Source organism: Charadrius vociferus, unplaced genomic scaffold (assembly GCF_000708025.1).
Source record: "Charadrius vociferus isolate BGI_N301 unplaced genomic scaffold, ASM70802v2 scaffold90, whole genome shotgun sequence".
Classification (NCBI taxonomy): domain Eukaryota; kingdom Metazoa; phylum Chordata; class Aves; order Charadriiformes; family Charadriidae; genus Charadrius; species Charadrius vociferus.
This window is the reverse complement of record NW_009647222.1, coordinates 6,859,320-6,881,115: the sequence shown is the minus strand read 5'-3', so window position 1 is coordinate 6,881,115 and position 21,796 is coordinate 6,859,320. Positions and strand designations below refer to the sequence as shown.

General features: G+C 35.5%; 1 protein-coding gene across 1 annotated transcript in view; it reads right to left on the bottom strand.

Annotated features, from left to right (window-relative positions):
- The window catches only part of C2CD5 (C2 calcium-dependent domain containing 5), a 69,340-nt gene that overhangs the window by 44,394 nt on the left and 3,150 nt on the right, over nucleotides 1-21,796 (bottom strand). Inside the window, exons 3-10 of the mRNA XM_009879767.1 lie at nucleotides 18,059-18,145; nucleotides 16,022-16,193; nucleotides 13,599-13,694; nucleotides 12,890-13,045; nucleotides 9,489-9,687; nucleotides 7,847-7,971; nucleotides 1,105-1,190; nucleotides 137-169 (exon numbers count right to left, since the gene is read on the bottom strand). Of these exons, the coding sequence (XP_009878069.1) occupies nucleotides 137-169; nucleotides 1,105-1,190; nucleotides 7,847-7,971; nucleotides 9,489-9,687; nucleotides 12,890-13,045; nucleotides 13,599-13,694; nucleotides 16,022-16,193; nucleotides 18,059-18,145 (954 nt within the window). The remainder of the gene's footprint in view (nucleotides 1-136; nucleotides 170-1,104; nucleotides 1,191-7,846; nucleotides 7,972-9,488; nucleotides 9,688-12,889; nucleotides 13,046-13,598; nucleotides 13,695-16,021; nucleotides 16,194-18,058; nucleotides 18,146-21,796) is intronic.

Sequence of the window (21,796 nt, the reverse complement as noted above, 5' to 3'; positions counted from 1 at the left end):
CTGCATAAGCAAAATTAGAAAGAAATCTGCAAAACCTCACAAAAAAAAAAAATCAAAGTATTTCAAATAATTGTTTAGAAATCTTCAATACACAAAAAAAGGGCTACAAAGAGTCACACAATGTTTTGGAACATACCCGCCTTCTACAGAACCTATGAGGCGATCCTCCCTTAGCAATGGGTAACAAAAAATGAGAAGAGAATCATCCACTTACAAGTAAATAGCTACTATTTTGAGTATTTCACAGGTATAGTTCATTTTGTTTTCAAGAAACATATACGGCTCTACGTAAGTAGTTCAGGTAGACAGAAATTGTAATGAAACTAGAATTTATTTCTGAATAGCAAAACATTCACTTTTCTTCCTTCAAGACATCTCACTAATAGCATTTTGACAAAAGCAGTACATGACCTATAAAAAAATTGCAAGGACTCATTCCAAACTTTAAACAAAGAATTAAAAACACTGGTTTTGTTATACAGTCTATTCAGCATAACAACAGATGGCATTTTTAGTCCTATAGAGGTTCTCCAAAAAGCTCTAAGTCTATAAAGCCCCTTTATTGCTCGGGAAGCGGTTTAGGTTTAACTCATCATTTCTTAAACGCTACGTGCACACCATTTCATGCAGTAGAATGAAGGCTAAATTATGCATCAACTCTATTTTTCAAAACTTAAAGTTTTTGCAATTATAAATGGGACTTTCACCTTGTTTAAAGCTATTCCAGTGTTTCCAAATTTGGCTTCTGTAAAAACTTAACTAAATATATGATGGTAAAGTATTAAACTTACACATGCATCATTAACTTATAGCAAAAATTAGTGCTATTCAGTCTCTGTAACTGTTTCTTGAAACACCAACTGTAATCACTTGAGTGCTGTGCACATTACAGTTATTTGCTCCACTTTTCTTAATGTTTTAGTAATATGTTAAAATTTAAATAATTTGTGTATAAAAGAGCTATTAAATGTTCAACACTTGCAATAAGTTTTCAGAATTAAAAATTGCATGTATTTTTAAACAGAAGTAACGGGAAACATTTAACTTACTACAAGCTAAATTTTCACTTTAGTAGATCAGAAATGTAGGTATAAAATGCCTTACCCTTTGCTCCAGAGCTGACTGAGTCTGTTGTCTTAAAAGAGTTTTAAATGGCCCCCCTTCTTTTCCAGCACTCCCACTGCCCATTCCTAAAGAGTATTAGTACAAATGACATTCAAAGAAACATATATTATAATTTGTAATAAAACTTTAATTTAAAAATATATAAAATAGTCATTGAAAATAGTCAAATTATCCCCATGATTTTAATTTTCAGAGAACAAAAAATACTGAGCATCACATTTTAATTTAGGGAGGTAGGAGGGCGTTTCGGGGTTTGGTATTCACATGATTAGCAGTGGTTTTTTAGCATTTTGACAAAATGCCCCTGATCTAAGATCTTTTTCTGCTGTCAACGTGAATTAAAAAAAATCAAAATACTAAGACTTAAAGAACTGGGATTGCATTCTTTCCTATGACATGTAACTTTTTTTCTTGTTACTACTGGGAATTTTGCCTATGATTTCAATACAGATCTACCTTCTCTGCTTTTCACTGAAAGTTTCTACATAATCAGGTTTTCAGCCCTTATCAAAAAGGGCTGCTAAGTCACCATTCATTCCACACTGTTGAACGATGCCTCTCTGCCAGATTACTCTACAGTCAAACATCTCTCTACCGTTATCATTAAAAAAAAAAAAGAAAAGTAATGAAAATCTGGCTTTCTGAGAGTTTCAGAGTAACTAAATCACCTTTCCTAATCACTGGGAGGAGACTGTACACATAATTACAGCAGTAGCTATATAATGCATGATTGGGACCAAAAAGAAAATTGCAAAGGCAATGCACATCCTTTGATTTGAAATATAAACTCTGAAAAATATTACCAATTAGTTTTACTTTCTTTAATATCCATGCAATGAAATATTCGCTCATCTGATTCATTCAAATAAGCTAAGGACTACTGCTCAGCATCTAAAACTGCCACACTTATTTGAGTACTATATTTGCACACACATAACCTGCAGATTATCTGGAAACGAAAACAAGAAATAAACTCAAATTTTGCATAATATGGGTAATTCTCTCTTTCCTTCTTTCACATATTTTACTGCCACCCCTACTCCCCAATACAGGAGCATTTCAGAAGAGATAGAAAGTTTATCAGCTACACAAATATCTTTCCTACTGAATTATCCGTTATCAAGGAAGCGTACTTTTAACTGAGAGTGTTGAGATGCAGGTTATATGTATGGCAGTGAGCTATTTGCTCAATGGTTAGAAATCACACAAGTAAAAAATAAACACATACCAAGATTGTGTTTTTCCTAAAGTAAACACAATGCTCGCGAATCAGATTTTCTTGGCAAAATTTCATGCCTAAAAACATACTATCATTGGTATTTCTTGTATCTAAAACCATCCGTGCTAACTTGACAAAGTGAAAATAAACATTTAAGTTGTATAGGAAAGCACAGGATAAAGAACCAAAAAAAGCGTCAGGAGCAGGATGACATACAAACACCACAGTGCAAACAGTTATGAAAGAAGCAAAGATTTTCTTTTACAGAATTTATAACTAATTTAACTTAACAATTACTTGCTAGTTTCCTTTTTCTTCTGATCAAGCATCTAATAAACATGAATGAGATTGTACATATACATCAAAGTACAGTTATTTGTTTTAACCAATGACTGGGAGATCTGGAAATAATACCGGACTTAATTATGTATGTTAATTCATTCCTAACATTTTCAAAAATTGCTAGGCTATCATCACCATGTAATGATATATAAAAATACTATAATTTTTAACAAATATTTTTAGCTGTTCTTGGATAAGGAAACAAAAATATTAGTATCTGTATAGTCCCATTAAATAAGATTAAATTGCTTTTATTATTTGGCATTGATTCTGAACATAATTGTCAGGGACTATACAATATTAAATGCAGACAAACATAGCATAAATACTGAACATGAAACAAACTCAAAAAATACAAACTAATCAAAACAGTTTCTACAGAAAAAAGCAGTAATAACTATTTAATTTAAATCTATGAAAATAATGCATGTCAGTGAAATGGAAAAGGAGGCAGTAAAAATAAAAAGTTTGTATGGGCCTTGTTTAAAAGATTAAATTAAAGAGCAGAGTTGCTAGCCATCTGATAGCCATTATTTCAATAAATTATGAATGAATTAATGGGCAAGGGCGTGTTCCATGCAAAATATAGTAACAACAAAGTGACGGGAATGAGGGGAATTTAAAAAAAAAACAAAACAAAACATTAAATTATTTTACCAATTACCAAAGGAAATTTAGCGAGGGAAAAGGAAAAAATTCTGTAGCATAAGCTACGTATGTTTCAAATCCTTTAAGAAGTTCTGAAGCTGTTTCAAGCTTCTGGGCAGAGGTGAGAGATGGTATGAATAGTCATGTAGCCAGCAGTTTTCAGAGGCTAATTGAACAAAAGCATAGGGTTATAGAAGGCTGTGCGTTAAATGCCCCCGTATCAAATAACAACAACATTTTCTTAAAACTTTGTTTAAAAGGCCATAATAGATTGATCCTACCAGAAGCAGCCAGAAGCAGCTCTTCAGTGAAAGAAACACTTTTCCTCAGAACAACTGGGCTGACATGGCTAGAGTGTAGAGGGTTAAGGCTAGACCCCGAGAGGAGGAGACAGGACTTTTTAAGATGTGGGGAATCACAAGAGAGTGTAGGGGAGCTGGGAAACAGGAAAATCCTAGGTCCCTGTGGGGAAGGTGCTGTGGAGGAAAGTAATAGAGACAAAGAGATGTAAATTCAGAAGATGACTAAAGAAACAGACGGAAGAAATCAAAATGAAGCTTTTTTTTCTCCAAATGAATAAGCACTTAGTGCTAAATTATTTCTCAACATACAAAGAAATGGAATGACAATACAGCTCCACAATGTGAATGAGAAGCATGTTCTCAAAAATCATGACCCGATTAACTTTATTTTGATTTTTTTTTTAAAGCCATGGTAATCTTACGTTTATTTTAAATTTTATACAAAATTTGATAACAAATACTATGGAGTAAACACAGTCTTCTTACACACTCAATCTGAGTACTTTCATTATTTAGGTATAAAAAGTTATTTTCCAGAAAAGTCACGGATTTGTTTTATGATTTTTAGAGTCATAAATCTTGTAGAATTCTAAGTTCCCACAAAGAAAAGGAGGTCCCACCTTCTCAATTTCCTCCAAACATATACTATATCACATCAAAATGCACTACCTGATTAAAATACGTCATGCTTTTTGTCAGCCTGATATTCTGTTAGTTTGCAGTGGCATAAAATATATCACTGTTGACATTAGTCATCTAACTTCAAACCAAAACAAGCTTTCTCAGTACAGAATAATTTCCCCTCATATTTAGACCAGATATAGACCAGAATGGATAACACAATCACAATCGTATTTTAGAAAAGACACTAAGGTAATATTCTCCTGATTTGGAGCTACTGAAAACTGAAACTTGGATCTGCTTAACATGTAATCTCCTCTATTAGTTATTCATATTGTGAAATTGTGGTATCTGCACTCTTTTTCCAGGTTAGTCTCCATCTCAAACATGTGAACACACAAGCTACCTGACTGAGAAGAGGAATATAATGTACTGCAGAAACATCAGAAAATACTCCATTTTTCACATCAGCCAATCTGAGTAACGAGTATCTCAAATTGAAGTGTTTAATGAGTCACATCAGATGTTTGTATTTTTTTTTTACTTTTTTAAACACTAACATCACCAACTTTCATGCTGAAATATTCCAACTTAATAACAGTCTTAGGAAATGAAAACGGAGATCTAAACGTATACAGTGAATTGTTAAAAACAGCATACTGAACTTAGCTACAGAAATGTCTTCCACACATCATCATATTTTTGCTAAAAGGTAAAATAAACAACTCAAGAGACGCTGTCCTTTTAAACTAGTAAGATTCAAAACCTAGTACGTAACCCCAAGATACAGAATTTTTAAATGCAACCACCAAATCCTCTTAAGACAAGTTTCAGGAGCAGAGTTAAAATCTGCTAAAAAGACAGTGCTATTAAACAAAAGTATGCCCACTGTAGCTTTAATACTAAAAAGATAGCTAAAAAATATCTTTATATACTCGAAAAATAACTAAAAAAGAAGAGGTATCAATTACACAATCTGTTTCAGTTCTGAATGAACTGACTAAAGATGAGAGGGCCCATCCACCTACATAACACTGCCAGGAATGACATAAGGTTGCTGCTTTAAAAACTTGACAAATTCACAGTGAGTTGCCACCTTCACAAATTCAGAACACTTAGATCTATAAAGATGACCATCTATGTTACATTTTAATCCTTTACACAACATGATTCTTACCATGGAAAATCTGATCAAAAGAAACACGTTTTCAAATATTCGGTAAACCAAACATGAATTTGCGGTTCTCCTACATAATAAGCACCCAGTTATATTTGTAGGTCCTTTAAACAACTGACCACCATAGGTTGCCCACAAAACAGTCATTTACACAACAGGACCAAAAAAAAGTGTGCTTTTGTTTGTCCTTTAAAAAAAAAAAAACCAACCAAAAAATAACCACACATACAGAACAGGGAAGATAGTACTAAGAAAGACAGCTTCCTACTTGGCAACATTTTTTAACAGATATCTAAGGAACGAACTGGGTGAAATATTTAATATAACTGCATTTGAACGCAACATTTAACTTATCTGCTTGGAAAAATTCTTGAAAGGGGTGCTATCAAGAAAAGCTGAATCAACTATTTTAATATGCTTAAAAAATGTCTAGATTAGATGGAGACAAGAAGTGTTGTGAGCTTCAAATACCACAATTTAAAACACGATTTAAAAACCAACAAAACTTTCATGAACAATTCTGCAAAATATTTTGCCCTAGGGTAGCAAAACTCAGGGCACTGGTCAAATAATGGAGAATAAACAGACAATAATTCTTTGAGTTGTGCTGAAAGTATTACTGACATGATTCTAACCACAGACTGGAAAATAAGGAAGGAGGAAACAGCAAATTGAAGAAATTATGGTAGACCAATGGAGAAAGAAAAACGCTTTTTGAAGATGGCTGAAGCATAAGTAAGTTACTTTCAAAATGTATGTAAAGCCATTTCCATATACCAAAGAGAATAAAAAGACAGCATCTGCTACATTTCTAGTAACGCATTTGCAAAAAGGAGTTAAAAAAAAAAAATCACAGAGAAATGTATACAATGTACTTGCAGCACAACACACTAGGCTTGAAGACTACATAGTTTTAATACCACCATCCTTAACATTGTGGTGAGAAACGTACTCCCATGATTTGTAATATGAAATGGAGGAAATAAGAAAAAGGCCATTACTTAGGACTCCCTTAATGCTCTGAGATGTTTTATTTCAACTTGAATACAGTTGTGTTACAAATGTCATTTTAATGTTATCCAGAAGAGTGGAAATATAGGCAGGATTTAAATTTTCACCCTACAGAAACCTTTTCAAGCTTGAGGTGTGCTATCTGAAGTCTCCAGTTTCCACATCATTTTGATAACTTAAAATGCCAAAAAAGCAAAAAGGGGTTGAATGAAAATATAAAAAGAGAAACACAAATTAAACAAAAAGTGGGTGGAAGCGCCTTACCAGTTTTGGGTGTCAAACTCAAATCTGTGTCAGAAGAAGAGGACTGTCGACTGTAGGACTTGGAAGGTGAAAAGGAATAGGTTTGGTTTTTCAGAGGGGTGGAGGGTCCTGATGAATGAGTATTGGGATTGGGATCTTCATTGAAGGGAATCCTGCCAGAAGAAGGTGGAAACATATTCAGTAATCCTGTGCCAAAGGACCTGGCTGACAGCAGCATGATCCAAACACCAGGATGGGACTGGGGCAGGGCCAGCAGCTATTCCTTAGGTGCGAGACTGGGGATGAGGCCAGAGGCAAAGAAATGCTGTCTTACCCATTCAGCATTCTACAGATAGATGCTGATAATCTACAATGAAACAAGTAAGCCAAATGAAAGGCATGAGATGTGACAAAAAAATATATATATGCAAAAGAAAAAATTGAAAACGGTTTATGTCTTAAAAAACTGGTCAAATACACGATGCTTTGAGTTAGCTTAGTAAAGAAAAAATGATTTCAAATTATATTTGTGTTTATACATAGTCATACATTTATGTATATACACACATATGCATTTTAAGAAAAAAAAAAAAAATGTTTCCTTATCCTATAGCATCAGCAGCATGCCACAGCTAAAAACAGAGCAAAGAGGAGAATCTTTATGGGAACAACTATATTGACAAACAGTTCACTTATGCACAGATTGACTTACCTGCTCCCTAAAACCATCTCTTCCACAAGTGGCACATACCCTTCCTATAACCTTTTTAATACCTAAATATCATATTGGAATTATGCTTGAAAGCAATTATGAACTCAAATCAAAACATAATTTCCTCCAATGAATATAAAGTAGTGGATGCTCCCCAAATACATCAATTTATTTTTACTTAATTTCTTAGGAAGTAAGCATGTTAAAAAGAAACGAAGAGTGTGGCTTTGTGGAAGAGACGCCGATGCATTTTTGAGAAACTATTGCCTTTGTTTCAGCAGCTGCACACAGAGTAGTCCTTCACTGACAACAGAAGGCGTCTCCATGAGAAAATGAGGGAGAAAAGATGGGTGGTACCTGCCTACACTGCCTGCCTGCCTGCCCTTTGCGACCACTGTGCCTGTGGCCTGCCTCTCCCCAGCTCTTGAGTCTGAGCAGTCTCGTACCAGTGTAGATGAGAGTGGGAACAGACACAGAGAAGTTCTGAGTAAGTCGTGAGCCAGTAGCAGTGTGAATTGGGCTGTTGTGAGTCGAGCGGCATCCATGGCTTGGCGGATGAACCAGCGGAGACCTGAGAGAATTTGCAGCCAAGGTGGAAGAAAAGAAAACAATACATACAAACAGGTTGCAAAGTTATGTTATAAATGATTTCAGGGAAGTTTAGCTAGAGGAGATCTCTTACTTTAAGCAGACACTAAGAATTTAAATTCCTAGCATGCAAGAGTCCAGATGAAATAAAAAGAGAGAAAGGAACAGCTTAAGCACTAGCTTGTGAATGCATAATTAATTCTTTGGCAACAGGGCATCAAGTTAGTAAAGCCAAGAATAAGAAGTATTAGTTGGTTTTGCTGGCTTTGAGAAACATTCCTGGTTTTTGGACTGAGGGACAATGATTCTAACAATATCAACCACCAAGCTAAACATGGATTATTTGGGGGGTGGAATTTCCACATTTTGCTCCAGAGCGAAAGCTACCGATTTATTTATGAATACTTTTTAAGTTTGCAGTTAACAGGTCCTTTTCTTTTTTTCTTTTTTTTTTTCTTTTTTAAATCACCACTATTATTCTATGCTACATTGTATCCAGAAGCTCTTTTGATGGCAAACTTTTAAAATTAAGACAAGTTAAGTTATGATTTGCAATAGAAACCAGTAATTTTGAGAAGTCAGAGCATACTGATGCCTGCATGACAAAAATGCCTAATTACTATTGCAATGACAAAACAGTTCAAGTTAATGAAAATGGCTAATGCAATTAATACCTCTGGAAACACAGCATAAGTAGTATACTTTTTGGTGTTGTTTTTTCCTTCCAGAAATTGGATCATTCTATCAAACACAAAATAATTAATTTATCCAAGCAACAAAGGAGTAACAATTTGAAGACGACTGCAAGTATTTTTCTATTAATTTGTATGCATGTTAAAAAATTGCATTCAAACTGTGTTTGGTGCTGCAATAGCTACAATAGAAATCAAGAAATTCTACCTCTCATAAAAAGCTTTCTCTGCAAGTACACTGTTTTACTCTACCTGCTTTGCAACAGCCCAACTTGTTTTGCAACAGTAAAAAGCAAAGCACACTAAAAAAAAAAGATGAGATTACTTCAAGGTCATTCTCTAAGTCACCAAAAGAACTGTCTGAATTCAAAATGTATCTTTTCCTATATGTTCAGCATAAATGCTCAAACCTGATTGTACTGAACTTGGAAAATCTTGAACAGAAGGTACATTATAAGAAGCCCTCACAAAAATGTTTATTGTATAAACACAGAGTCAAGGCAGAACTAATTAGTTGGGAAATTGGTGGATCACAACCCAAGGATATGTAATACCATTGCTACAGAAATTCAAAAAAGTCCTATTAAGTAAGGATCATCACTCCAGCTTCTAAAGAAATAACATAAGTAATCCAACCTAAAACGTTTCAGAATTGTGAAATATAAACTGAGCTGCAGACAAATAAAACTACAGAAGAAAAACAAATTCCGGGGGAAAAAAGAAATCACACCAGTTATGTAAAACTGAATGAGTATGAAAAGAAGAGAGACAAAACTTGTTTCCTTACAAACCATTAATTCATACTTACTCCTTCATTTCTTTGGATGGGGAGTTACATGCAGGTAAAAATGCTGATGTGTTACTTAATTTATCCAACGTGCAGGCTGTTCCTATGGCTCGCACAACTAGTCCCGACTCTCCCTCCAAATCAAAACACTGCAAATAACCAACAACAGCATTTCCTCTCATTTCAAGCACCTTCAAGCCAATCTTCCTTTGCAATTCACCTACAAAACAAAAGGTAAAGAGCTCATAATTGCAGTGAACTTTCCCTATTCTCTTTTGTGGTCTTTGGCCTCTGCTTTTGGAATTGCTAACTAAGTCAGTAGAACAGGTAATAGATCCAATGTTACATAATTATGTCAGGCAGCTTGTCTCAATCTTTGCCTCCTATAACACAAGTGTGATATTCATGATTTGCACAGCTTTTTTCCTTTTTTTCTCCAAGTCTATTCTGATTGCCAAAACAACATGCTATTTCAGAAAGGTTTTCTCTGTTTTTTTTTATTTTCATTAGTTCTTCACTTTTTTAGTTATTTAGAGAGAGAGAAAGAGATGGTCAAGACATGTGCTGGAACACACATAAGTTTCTAAATACTCCTTCATACAGTTCAGAATAACACAACATCTTTGATATCCCTGTGGACAGGAAACTGTAATTTTTAATTACAAACTTATTTAAGCATATTTCAACCTAATTCATACTTTTTGTTCTTTTTAAATGAATAATGTTTACTATGACAGACTCAACTACAAAATGTAACACCAAATAAACAAAATACGATATCAAATATGCCACCGTCTCACTGCAAATAAAAGACTGCCACTTCTCCTCTATTAGCTGCACACAAAGACTGAAAGACTGTAACTATAGGACAATGGTCTGCCACAGATGCTTACTTAGCAGGATTTAAAAAAAAAAAAAGAAAAAAGAAAGTTCATTGATCTATGTAGGTAGATAGCCTTGGTAATACTAGGTGGAAAATATCTCTCTTCTGATGAAAATTAAAGATTTCCAAAATCCTGTTTAAAAAATGAAAAAGTCTCTTCATCACAGAGGATAGCTTAACAGTCCCAATGTCAATGATGTTAAGAAAACAAGTGGAATGAAATTATCACTATTGCTTTCTAGAAGCTTGGTTTTAAAATTAACAAAACAGGTTCCTATTGTAAACTTCTTAACACAGGCTGAAATTATGCCTATACTGGTCTTGAGAAATCTTTAAGATTGAGGTAGAGTATGAAAGCTTCTAGCTGAGTGAAAATTGCCATGGATTCCATTCAAGCCAAGGGCAAGACTGAATTCTTTCTTACATATACAATACATAATATGACCGAGATCTATGGAACAGCTTGCGTCCTTCTCATAAGTTAACAGATTTCTTCAGGATTCTTTAGGTGTAGCCACCAGTACCAATGATTGCAATGTGAAGCATTATATTACAAGAAATGAAACAATGTTGCTATGAGGTCTTTTGGCTTTTTTTCCTCTTAACCACTGCCATGAATAAAAATATTAATAAAATCTAGCAGAATACTTCCACATGTGCTACTTTATCCACTTTCACTATTTATGCAAGGCAAGAGATATGCAAGTTTTAATTCTGTGAACTGACATACCAAGGGAGCTATATTGAAAACCTAATAAAAAGTGAATTCATGTCAGTTACGACAATATTGGTTTTTCACATTTTTCCTCAAAACATTCCGGCTTTCCTAATAAAGATACTGAGTAACACGATCTCTTGTAAGCTGCATCGCTTACTGAAGATCTCCATACATGCTTGGAAAACCCAACTCATTTTTAGTATCTTCCTTAAAAACACAGCTTTATCTACAAGAAACCTGACAATATTAAGATCCCATTAGAGAACTGAAACCACTGCCTATTATTCTAGTGGCTACTTTTCATCACTTCTTTGTATTCCTTAAACCTTCAATATTGTTCACCTCTATCAATCGATTGTCTTGTGTCCTAGTGTGCAAGTACTCTAGAGTACAGATGTTTTATTCTGTTCCATTGGCACTGAAACAGGAGGATCTTCGTTCACAACTGCTGTTCGTAAGCATCAGTAATAAAAAAAAAATTTAAAATATCTGTGAATATGCTTGATACTGTGGAGACACCAACTGACTTTCATCACTGGTCTCTCCAGGACTTGCAGGTATGTCCTGCAGAATCCATGCAAGGCAATAAAGAAGTATGCTTGAGAAACGATGAACCAATCTTGACTTCAAAAAGATGAAATGAGTAAGGTAAGTATTAATACACACTGTATCTGAGATGGTGCATATTTGTTCACATACTTCGAAGTAGTTCAAAGAGGGTGGAGTAGTTCATTATTTTAATTGTTTGAGTCCCCTCCACCTGGGGAGAAAGAATGCTAAGCAGCAGTATAGGTTAGGGGTGGACCAGCTGGGAAGTAGTTCTGAGGAGAAGGATCTGGGGGTACTGGTAGACAGTAAATTATCCATAACCCAGCAATGTGCCCTTGTCACCAAAAAGGTCAATGGAATCCTGGGCTGCATAGGGAAAAGTGTGACCAGTAGGTCAAGGGAGGTCATTCTTCCCCTCTACTCGGCACTGGTGAGGCCACAACTGGAATACTGTGCCCAGTTTTGGGCTCCCCAGTTTAAGAGGAACAGGGAACTGCTGAAGAGAGTCCAGTGAATGGCAACCAAGATGACTGAGGGATTGGAGCATCTCACTTATGAGGGAAGGCTGAGAGAGCTGGGACTCTTTAGCCTGGAGAAGAGAAGGCTGAGGGGAGACCTTATTATGGCATACAAGTATCTAAAGGGTGGGTTGAAGGAGGATGGAGCCACACTCTTCTCGGTGGTTCCCAGTGACAGGACAAGGGGCAATGGGCACAAGTTGGAACATAGGAAGTTCCCTTCAAATACACAGAAAAACTTCTTCACAGTTCGGGTGACAGAGCACTGGCACAGGCTGCCCAGGGAGGTTGTGGAGTCCCCTTCTCTGGAGATTTCCAAGAACCGCCTGGATGCAGTCCTGAGTAATGTGCTCTGGGCAATCCTGCTTTAGCAGGGGAGTTGGACTAGATGATCTCTAGAGGTCCCTTCCAACTCTGAAGAGTCTGTGATTCTGTGAAAATTCCAGTAATACTCCTCATATGGGTTAAGAACATCGTCAAAGTTCCACAGATTTCTCTGACCTTGCTAAAAACAAGCAACAAATTAAGACAGCAGCATGGCTTCACCAAGGAGGAAAAAACAAAAAAGAAGTCTGCCATACTGGCCATCATTTAGGACAACAGAACCTTCAGAAACAGAAGACACTGTGAACTGAAAAAATAAACATAATTAATACCAAAAATCACACACAATCTTGTCTTAAGCAAGTCACTTATTTAAATGGTAAATATTTTTAAAAGCAGCAATAACCATTACAGCCTACGTGTTTAATACCTGACATGAGTGAAATAAGTCTTTGTCTAGCCTCATTTGATGCCCTTGGTGTACGAATTCGGTCTATCCACTGGTATTCTGGGTCTTCATTAACTACAAGTTCTTCCACAAATCCATGAATTATTACTGCTCTGTAACACTTAGGAATAGATGTAGCTGTTAAAAAAATATATATACATAAAAGATGTAAGACATGAGTCTATGAGCCAAGAATTCTATGAAAAACATAAAATTACCCCCAAAAAAGTGATGTGAATGATTCCAGAAAGTAAACCACATGATTTTCTGTTAAAATATGGATATACCAAAGCAGTTTTGTTCTGGGAGACCCTGGAACACCGATAAGATAACGGTCCAGTGTATCAGTTACAACATGTACCATTATGAAACCTTTTCACTTTGTGCCTCTAACAGGATATGCACCCAAAATAACATAATGTGTGTATGCACATGCACTGAAATGCAACTTAAGATAGATACAGGGGGGGTGGAATTAGTTGTCTACATTGTTTTGAAATATGAACAGTAAAAATTTATTAAAAAAAGTAAGAAAAGCAAACTACATTTTCTGCATTTGCCACTGGCTTCAACGTAATCTCCACTGGGCTTATGCAATGAGCTGGTAAAAGAAGGGAAACCGACAGAAAAGGTAAAGACAGAAGGGGGGACAGGAATCTTCTGTTCAAATAAACTCTCTTCCTCTACTTACTGCAAAAAAACTTGACTCCACAGGATGACTGCCTGAATCTGTTTAAATCATTGAAGAGATCTACTTTCACCACCACATTGATCTCCCCTCTTATACCTATCAATAAAAAACATGAAAAATGAGAAGCTGTATCAGAAATGAATAAAAAACTTGCTCTACTAATTATTCCCTATTATTAGCAATTAATGCACTTTCTATTACCAATGAGTTAGTCTTTCTGCAAAGAAATTACTAGAATCCTGCTAGAACCATTAGGTTCAAGTGGCAGTTCACATGTGAATTCTAGCCTGAGCCAGAGGAGCAGGAAGACATTTCCTTGCCTTTCAGGTCTGCTGCAGAGACGTCTCAGAGGAAGTTTCTAGTTCTGCCCAGCCTTTGAGGCTAAAGCTATGCAAACAACAGCCCCCAAATACCTGCTGCACTGAACAGGACTTTAGAAGAATGACAGACTTGGGAAAAGAGAAGCCATCAGCCTCCTGATACTGCGGTGGCCTCTGCTGCCGTGTGCAAGTGCTCTCTCTACTTCTTTGTCCTGTACCATCAATGCAGGAAGGGCACAGAATCAATATATAAATAGCACGACTGTCCCAAGATATCCTTAGCACAAAAGATCGGAAGTACTAACTGTGAGTATAGATGCCTTGAAACTGGGATCCTGTCCACATCAAAAAGCTCCAACCAACACCAAAAAGCTTTTACATTTTCTCCCTGAAACGGTTTCAAAAATAGCAGTAAAGCTGCTCTCTGAAGTTCAACCCAGTAAGAAAATGTACGGTTCTTTCTAGAACCACAAAGTGGCACAGTAAATGTTTGTAAAAGATTTTGACTATGAGAAGCAATATGTTTTAAAAAAAGAAGGTATTACAGACTTTTTAGATAAAGGTTAATTTTTGGCCACAATTAAACCATACTAACAATGGAATTATTTCCTCAATACACAGCCATTCTGTTTTCATTTTCCTACTTTCCTATACTGAGCTTTTCTTTTTTCCCCACCCAGTAAGAAAAACATTTCACGTATTACAGGTTCTGACATATTGGGGACTGAAGTTCTTGATGAGTCTGATCTCTAGTGTCTTCAGAAGCCTTTATCACTTCCTCTGAGACGTCTCTGCAGCAGACCCAAGAGGCAAGGAAATGTCTTCCTGCTCCTCTGACACTCAAAGAAAAGTGTTAGACACGTAGATTGACTCTGACATTATTGCAATAAAGTCACTGAGATCTGTCTTCCAAAATTCCAACTCCTAGGAAGAAGCCTTCAGTTACTGTAACAGCAAGTGCCTCAGGTTCATATCTTTTCACAAATAATCATGTTGAGCTGCAAAAAACCACTTTTTTAAATAAAAATTTAGAAACATTGTATTGATTTTCTTTTTTTTAAGGAAGCATCACTTACTGTTCACCAAGTATCAAGATAATTAGAATTTACTGCTATGAGCATGAAACGATAAGAATTCTAATATTACTTAAATAGAGAAAAAGGTGTGAAACACTAACAGATCTAGAAAAATACTGAGAAATCTAATTCGCTCTGACATACAAGTTGTACACATCCTGAGACAAGCATTCACTTAATTTAACTTCAAGAGTTAAAAATAAAAGGATACATAAGAAAAATACACGCAATATTTCTCAAAAAAACCTCTTCAATGTAACTGTTTTAAATGTAAGAAATACCGTGCATCAGTGACAATGATCACCTAGTAAATACCATTAATTATTTCCCAACAATGATTTATAATCAGCTTTTAACATAGTTAGGTCATTTAATTTACTCTGGATAACGAACAAGGGTGATAATGACAATGACATAGATGTTCTGCAATAAGGTATTCAAGCAGCAAGCTAATTGCTGTAAACTGGCCTTCACTTTCTGGGACAAAAGCTGTATTTCATTAAAAACAAAAGCAAAAATATCATTAACTTTATTTTCTCATACCTTCAAGATATTCTGATGAAATCTACCTAGCACTGAGAGTACTTTCTGAAGGGAAAGGAATTTCATCCTGTACTTTATGTTGAAGATACGTCACATCCTGTCTCTCCACCTCAAGAGTTTATCCAGCATCTCAGGAAGGCACACCCCAACTGACTTCAGCAGAAGTATATTATTTTAGTAAACACATGGTAATTGGAAAAGTATGTTTGGGTCTCTCTTTTAATATCAATTTTACAGTAACTATTTTAAATACCATGTGAAGATTTTTTCCACTTGTCACAAGTTCTTTGGCATTCTGCCAAACACTAGTGCAACACAACTACTGTGCCAGAAATTTTCGTAAAAGCCACCAGAAAAACAGCTTTCCAGCTCCCAAGGCTAAAACTATTACAAATTTCTGAAGACAACTTACAGAAATGAAGACTTTAAAAAGCAGATTACATCTCAAACAATATTGTTTTACTTTCAAATTAGCAAATCTTACCATGAATGGTATCATAAATTGGAAACCATCCTGAAATAACTGTAGCTGCTTCACTATAGAGCAGAGGATCAATATCTATGTATACTTTGCCAATGGCATCATTAGCACTGTAGGTATCATGATCAAGAACTGTGATCTGGAGAGGCTCATCTTGTAGCTCTTCATCATCTACCTAGAAACAAATATGAACATGGGATCTGAGTATTTTAAAACAAGCAGGGAAACACTGCTGAAAAACAAATGTAAGTAAGAGGAAAGTTAGTTATGTACAGTGAGCTGACACAGATAAATCCATAATTCCAATTTCCTGTATCTAAACAACGCATTCACTTATTTTGATTTTACTCTTCACAGACTGGTGAGATCCTGGAACCAGAGTCATCACTGGGAGAAGAACAGAAAAGCAAGACTACAGTCACATTTTAAAATTCCACATGATTTGTTTTAAGTCACATTCCTTAATTATCTATATGTACTTTTCATTTAAAAAAATGAAAATTAAACATAAAGCATCTCACAGGACTATTATACTCTGAAGTTATGACTATTGATGCTCTCACCCTTCCAAACTGGTCAGCGGCTTAAAAGATGACAAGACTTTTTATATAACCCACTATAAAAATTGAGTAATTTCAGACATGCACTTTCCTAAATAAATGCAATAATACATCTGCAGATACCTCAACTATTTTTTAGGACATACAAAGATAGAGATTATACAACTTTTTTCCATTGAAGGTCACAAACCAAGAATCAGGTTTGCCAAATGCAATGTGATGACTCATGTAAGTGTTTGTAGAATTAACACATGTAGTCTTGTAAAAAGATCAAACCACACACACACACACTTACGTAAGCAGTTAGTGTTTTTCCACTCTTTGAAATGTGGAATTCTTTTTTTTTTTCCCCCCCAATGTTCCTGTTTGGCTCTTTTCTTTCCCAACTCCATTTTTCCATGCAAAAAGATAGAATTTTGAGACTTTTTTTATTGTCAAAAAACCTCTTTCTGTATGAACAGTTAGCCCGCCACACAAATCAGCTCTTTCCCCTCCCAAAAACACGACCCCAGGAAGCGAAAGATAGAAAAGAAAACTGTTTGAATTTCAACACCACAGTGCTCCTTTCTTAGTCAACATGGGTTGCTGATTAAGAAACACTCTTAATCAAGCATTCCATGTTGATTAATAATATCCCTAACCGTACTATTTTATATTTGCTCTAAAATATTTCTAACATCACCAGCTATTACATCACTCATTACATGTACATATATTTACAACCATATTTATACTGTGCTATTACCTTAGAACACTGTAAATGAACCAGTACTATATACTGAAATGTTTTAACAATTGCATTATTCTAAATACCATTACATAATTATTTTTTAGGTAATAAATAAATGCAGTAACCAAAAAAAAAGTAAGCACTAGTTCAGGGATGTCAAAGGACATCAAGGAATTAGATCCCGGAAAGCAACAAGCAATTACAGGAAAATGACGAGTGCCCTCATTTTACATAAAGAAATGGGAAGAGAAAGTGTCAAATAATCGTTGTCCAATCTCTTTATTATATAATTTTCTCACAGGAATTCTCCATTTTCTTCTTTGTCAAGTGCATCATTTTTGAAACCCAAAGTAACATTTCCAACACCAATTAACTTCCCTTACTCAAAATTACCCCTTTAAAAAAATACAAGCACACCCATATTGGTATCTGAAAGCCTAATCCATAATGCTGTTTTCCCCCCACTTTCACCTGTTTTGTCTTCTTTAGTATTAATCAGAATAACACTTGAATTGGATCCAATCTGGCAAGTTTTTATCTTTGCAAACAGTCCTACAAAGCCAATAAGACATCTTTAGCAAACAATGTCTAACTGTTGATAGGTTCACTGAAAAGGCTTCACACGTATTTAAACATAAATATACTTCACTCTTCAAAACTCACTTTCTGCCCGAAATGAAAGTATTTCATTAAGGCCATCTAAACCAGAGTGTCTACACAGATACAGGCAAACTCTTAAAAAATACTTACTTCAAATTTGAACCACTCAGAATTCCACTGAGGATTAAGTGATTTGGGATACACATCTGTCTTAAATGTTGTATTTCCAAATTTTACCTAAAAATACAAGCATTCAATTATTAATAATATTAATAAATAAATTTAGAAACTCATTCTATCTACACACGCAAATAATTTCAAATATATATTTCAACCATGTATGAGCAACACCTGCAGTAAACCTCTCTCTCCCACTACTAAAATTGTTTCTTTTCCTCCTCAATCACTTGAGGTAAAAATACTACTTATATTGGCTATTCAACATCACTTGGTATACTCTGTTTGCCTTCTGTTTAGAAATTCTGTAAGCAAAATTATTCAATCTAAATATTAATAGTTTATATCCTACTGTTCTCTCTAGGATTCTACATCAGCTGTATTGACAATTTATAAAAGAAATATAGAAATAAAATGGTAGTATTGATAAAGTTATTTCTTAAATTTAAGGAATCTCGCCAGATACACACCAGAAAATAACTGAAATCATTTCCATTAACTGCAGTCTTGATATGCTGGACACATATCAGTGAATTCAGAGCAGCAAGGGGGAAGCACCTTACCAGTTTCTATTTTTTTCTTAAAATATTGAAGATTTCAGAAAGCATATAGGCAAAAAGGTTACAGGGACTACATATCTATATGCATACCTCTCCATATAACCCTGTAACCTCCAGTTATCGAAGATGAAATATTGTCCATACTTCTACTGATTAATGCACCTTCAACTACATAATAGCCTACTTCAGGAATCTCAATTTGGTCTCCACAGGACTCTACTTCAGGATGACCCCATTTGGTTTTCTGTTGTGGTTTAGTTTTTTTTTTAAAAAAAAAAAAGTGAAACTGAATTTCTGTGATGCTCCATGCATCAAGAAACCATGCTTCACAATGCAAGAGCCTTTATTTCACTGCAGTTTTCATTCCAAACCGTTTAAAAACACTTGTAGTTCAGTGTTGCCTCTCAAAATAATTAGTACTTCAACTCACACCAAGTATCTAATGGTACTTACAAATACGCAGTTATGTTTTTTAATTCATTCAAGATTTTTAAGACAATAATGAGTGTGCTGATATAAAAGAAATGCTGCAATTAAAGACAGTTGTGGCTTCTGAATGCTGTTTTCTTTTAAAAAGTCTACTGGAGACTAAACGCAGGTTTAGCTTTTGAAAACTGTATAGCAATTTTTGTAACGCTTTTGCTCAAGAAAGTATCAAATAAACACTTCATACATTTCAGTAATACGGTGATTATTTGGCATAGGTGCATACCCCAACTCTAAGGAGATTCTACACTTGCTGAAGTACACCCAGTTAATTTACAAAGCCTAAAGCACTGCAGAGCTGGACTATGAATTCACACTAAGCTCTGTATATACACCTGTATGTAGCTCAGTCAACAGAACCCCATACAGCATTTTTGACCAAAGAAACAAAAAAAGACTATGTGGCCCCGTATTTGATTCAATTAACAGCAATACAAAAATAAGTTACTTCAAAATAAGCTTTGAAGTTAAATGCCAGAATGGCATTAAAAACACAGGACTAAGCAACTTTAGTATAAAAAATCATCCAGCTATCAAAAGGTGGATGCAGCCTAAGTGCATACAGAAAACTCACAGCACTGCCATTTAGAATGGGCATTCATCACACAAAGCAGTGTAATAAAGTGATACTAACGCTAGTTTTAACTGAGCTACCTTATATACCAGAAGCTGCCAAGATGCAACAGCCCAGAGCTCCACCCAACCTGTTTTCACGTTATCTAGGGAGTAAATTAGTTCCCTTGGAGCCCCAGGCAGCTATAACTGAACTTCTCCAGCAGTCAAGCGAGTTCATTAAAGCTAGTAGAGATAATCAAGCACTACCCTGCTATCCACTGCACAAATTTAGAAGCACAATTACAGAAGAAATTGTGCTAATTTGCTCCAGATCGCACATGTTGGCAAAGTCCAAGTTACACATAACCTGAGCCAAGTAAGATCTATAAAGTCTCTTCATATTTTCTTTTCTAATTCTAGCTTTATATTAGAAAAATTAACAAGGAAATTAAAGGCTAGAATCAACTACTACATTAACATTACTTCAGCTCCTCATTTTTATTTAAGTGAAAATATTTTGTAAAGGTTTTCGGCAGCCTTACACTGAAAAATAAAACAATAGTTTCAAGCTCAACTTATTCTGACGCAAGTCTCACCTGCTGCTTTGCCTACTTCACCTGTGGAAAGGGTGGTTCCCACGGTCTTTCTAAGTACCAGTCCTAAAAACAAGGCCTCATCTATGTATTTCTTTAGCCTTATTTGTGCCAAGACATTCAAGAATCTGCACATTAACCCAGCTGAGCAAACTGATCTTTCTGAAAAAAAATTATTTTCCTTTTTTGCTAGGCTAGTCTTTAACTAGATTAATTTCCAGATCTATTTTGCTACACAGCTACTCAGACAGTGGGGTTGGGAACAAGGGACCAACAGGACAAGAGAGCGGTTTCTCCTCAACGTAGCATAAAAACAGGCCAAGTGAAACTCATCGGAGAACTGCATTTCCTATTCCGGTTTCCCCTGTCTCCTAGTAGCACACATCAAGTTGATGTAGGCTGCCTATTGATTAAATTAAAATTACAAGAGAAATGTTTATAAGTTAAAAACTGACTGATGAAACAGCTGAAACCAAACACTGAAATATTAAGTTAAATGACTGTCATTCAGGTAATAAAATAGAACTGTGTACTATTTCAGCTCCATTGAAAAGCACATCAGAAACACATTTTCACTTTATTACCAACTTACTGTCCCACTAAGCTACACGCTTAGGCCTCTGATGTGAATCAAATTTTTAAGCACCAAACCAAATCAGGACTATACCCAACAGTTATTCTGGTACTAATATTATCAGACTTTTCAATTTATACAGTTCTAAAAAGACATTCTGTCTTCCTACCTGAAATCCAGTATTGCACCAACCTCAACTACTATTTGTGGTACAAGTATGTATTTACATAGCATCGCATTTTAAACACCTCTTTGCTTTTTCCAAAAGTACGATTTATGAATCTATGGAACATTACTGAAATGTTCTAAGTTATTGGAATTTCTATTGGAAATAGTGAGTCATAAAACAGAAGGCTCATGTCAACTAGTTTTACAATCCCTTCCTCAGAAGCGCCCTATATGTAACTGTTAACTATATGACTGTAGAGAAGGTTGAGGTTACATACTTTGGGTAAAATAAAGTGATTTAAACGTGTACGCAGTGCTTAATATTTGTCCAATAAAAATTCTCTTCGAAAATATTTTAGTATTTCAAATACTTTAAATAGAAATAGGAACATTAGCCTTGAAAGTGAAGCCTGTACAACCACTCCGCACTTCGTGTATTCAGCGCTATAGATGACTGAGACCAGCTTTTACTGCCTCTCCATCCTGCTTACGACACGTCTATCAAATCCTGAAATGGATTCTATTGGGCTGCCATATCAACAAGAGCCATTCACTAACAGCGGTCAGCCAAGACCGACTGAAAAAGAGCAGAATTATTTCGAAAATGCCATTCAAATTCAAATTCCGCATTCAAATGCCATTCTAAAAATCACCCCCAAGGGTAAACCAGAAACTGCTTCCGAAACGCTCCCGCGGACACGGGTTCAGGCCGCTCCTCTCCACCTCCGCAGCCCCTCAGCCCCCCTGGCCCTGGCCGGGGCCGGCCCACCCGCCA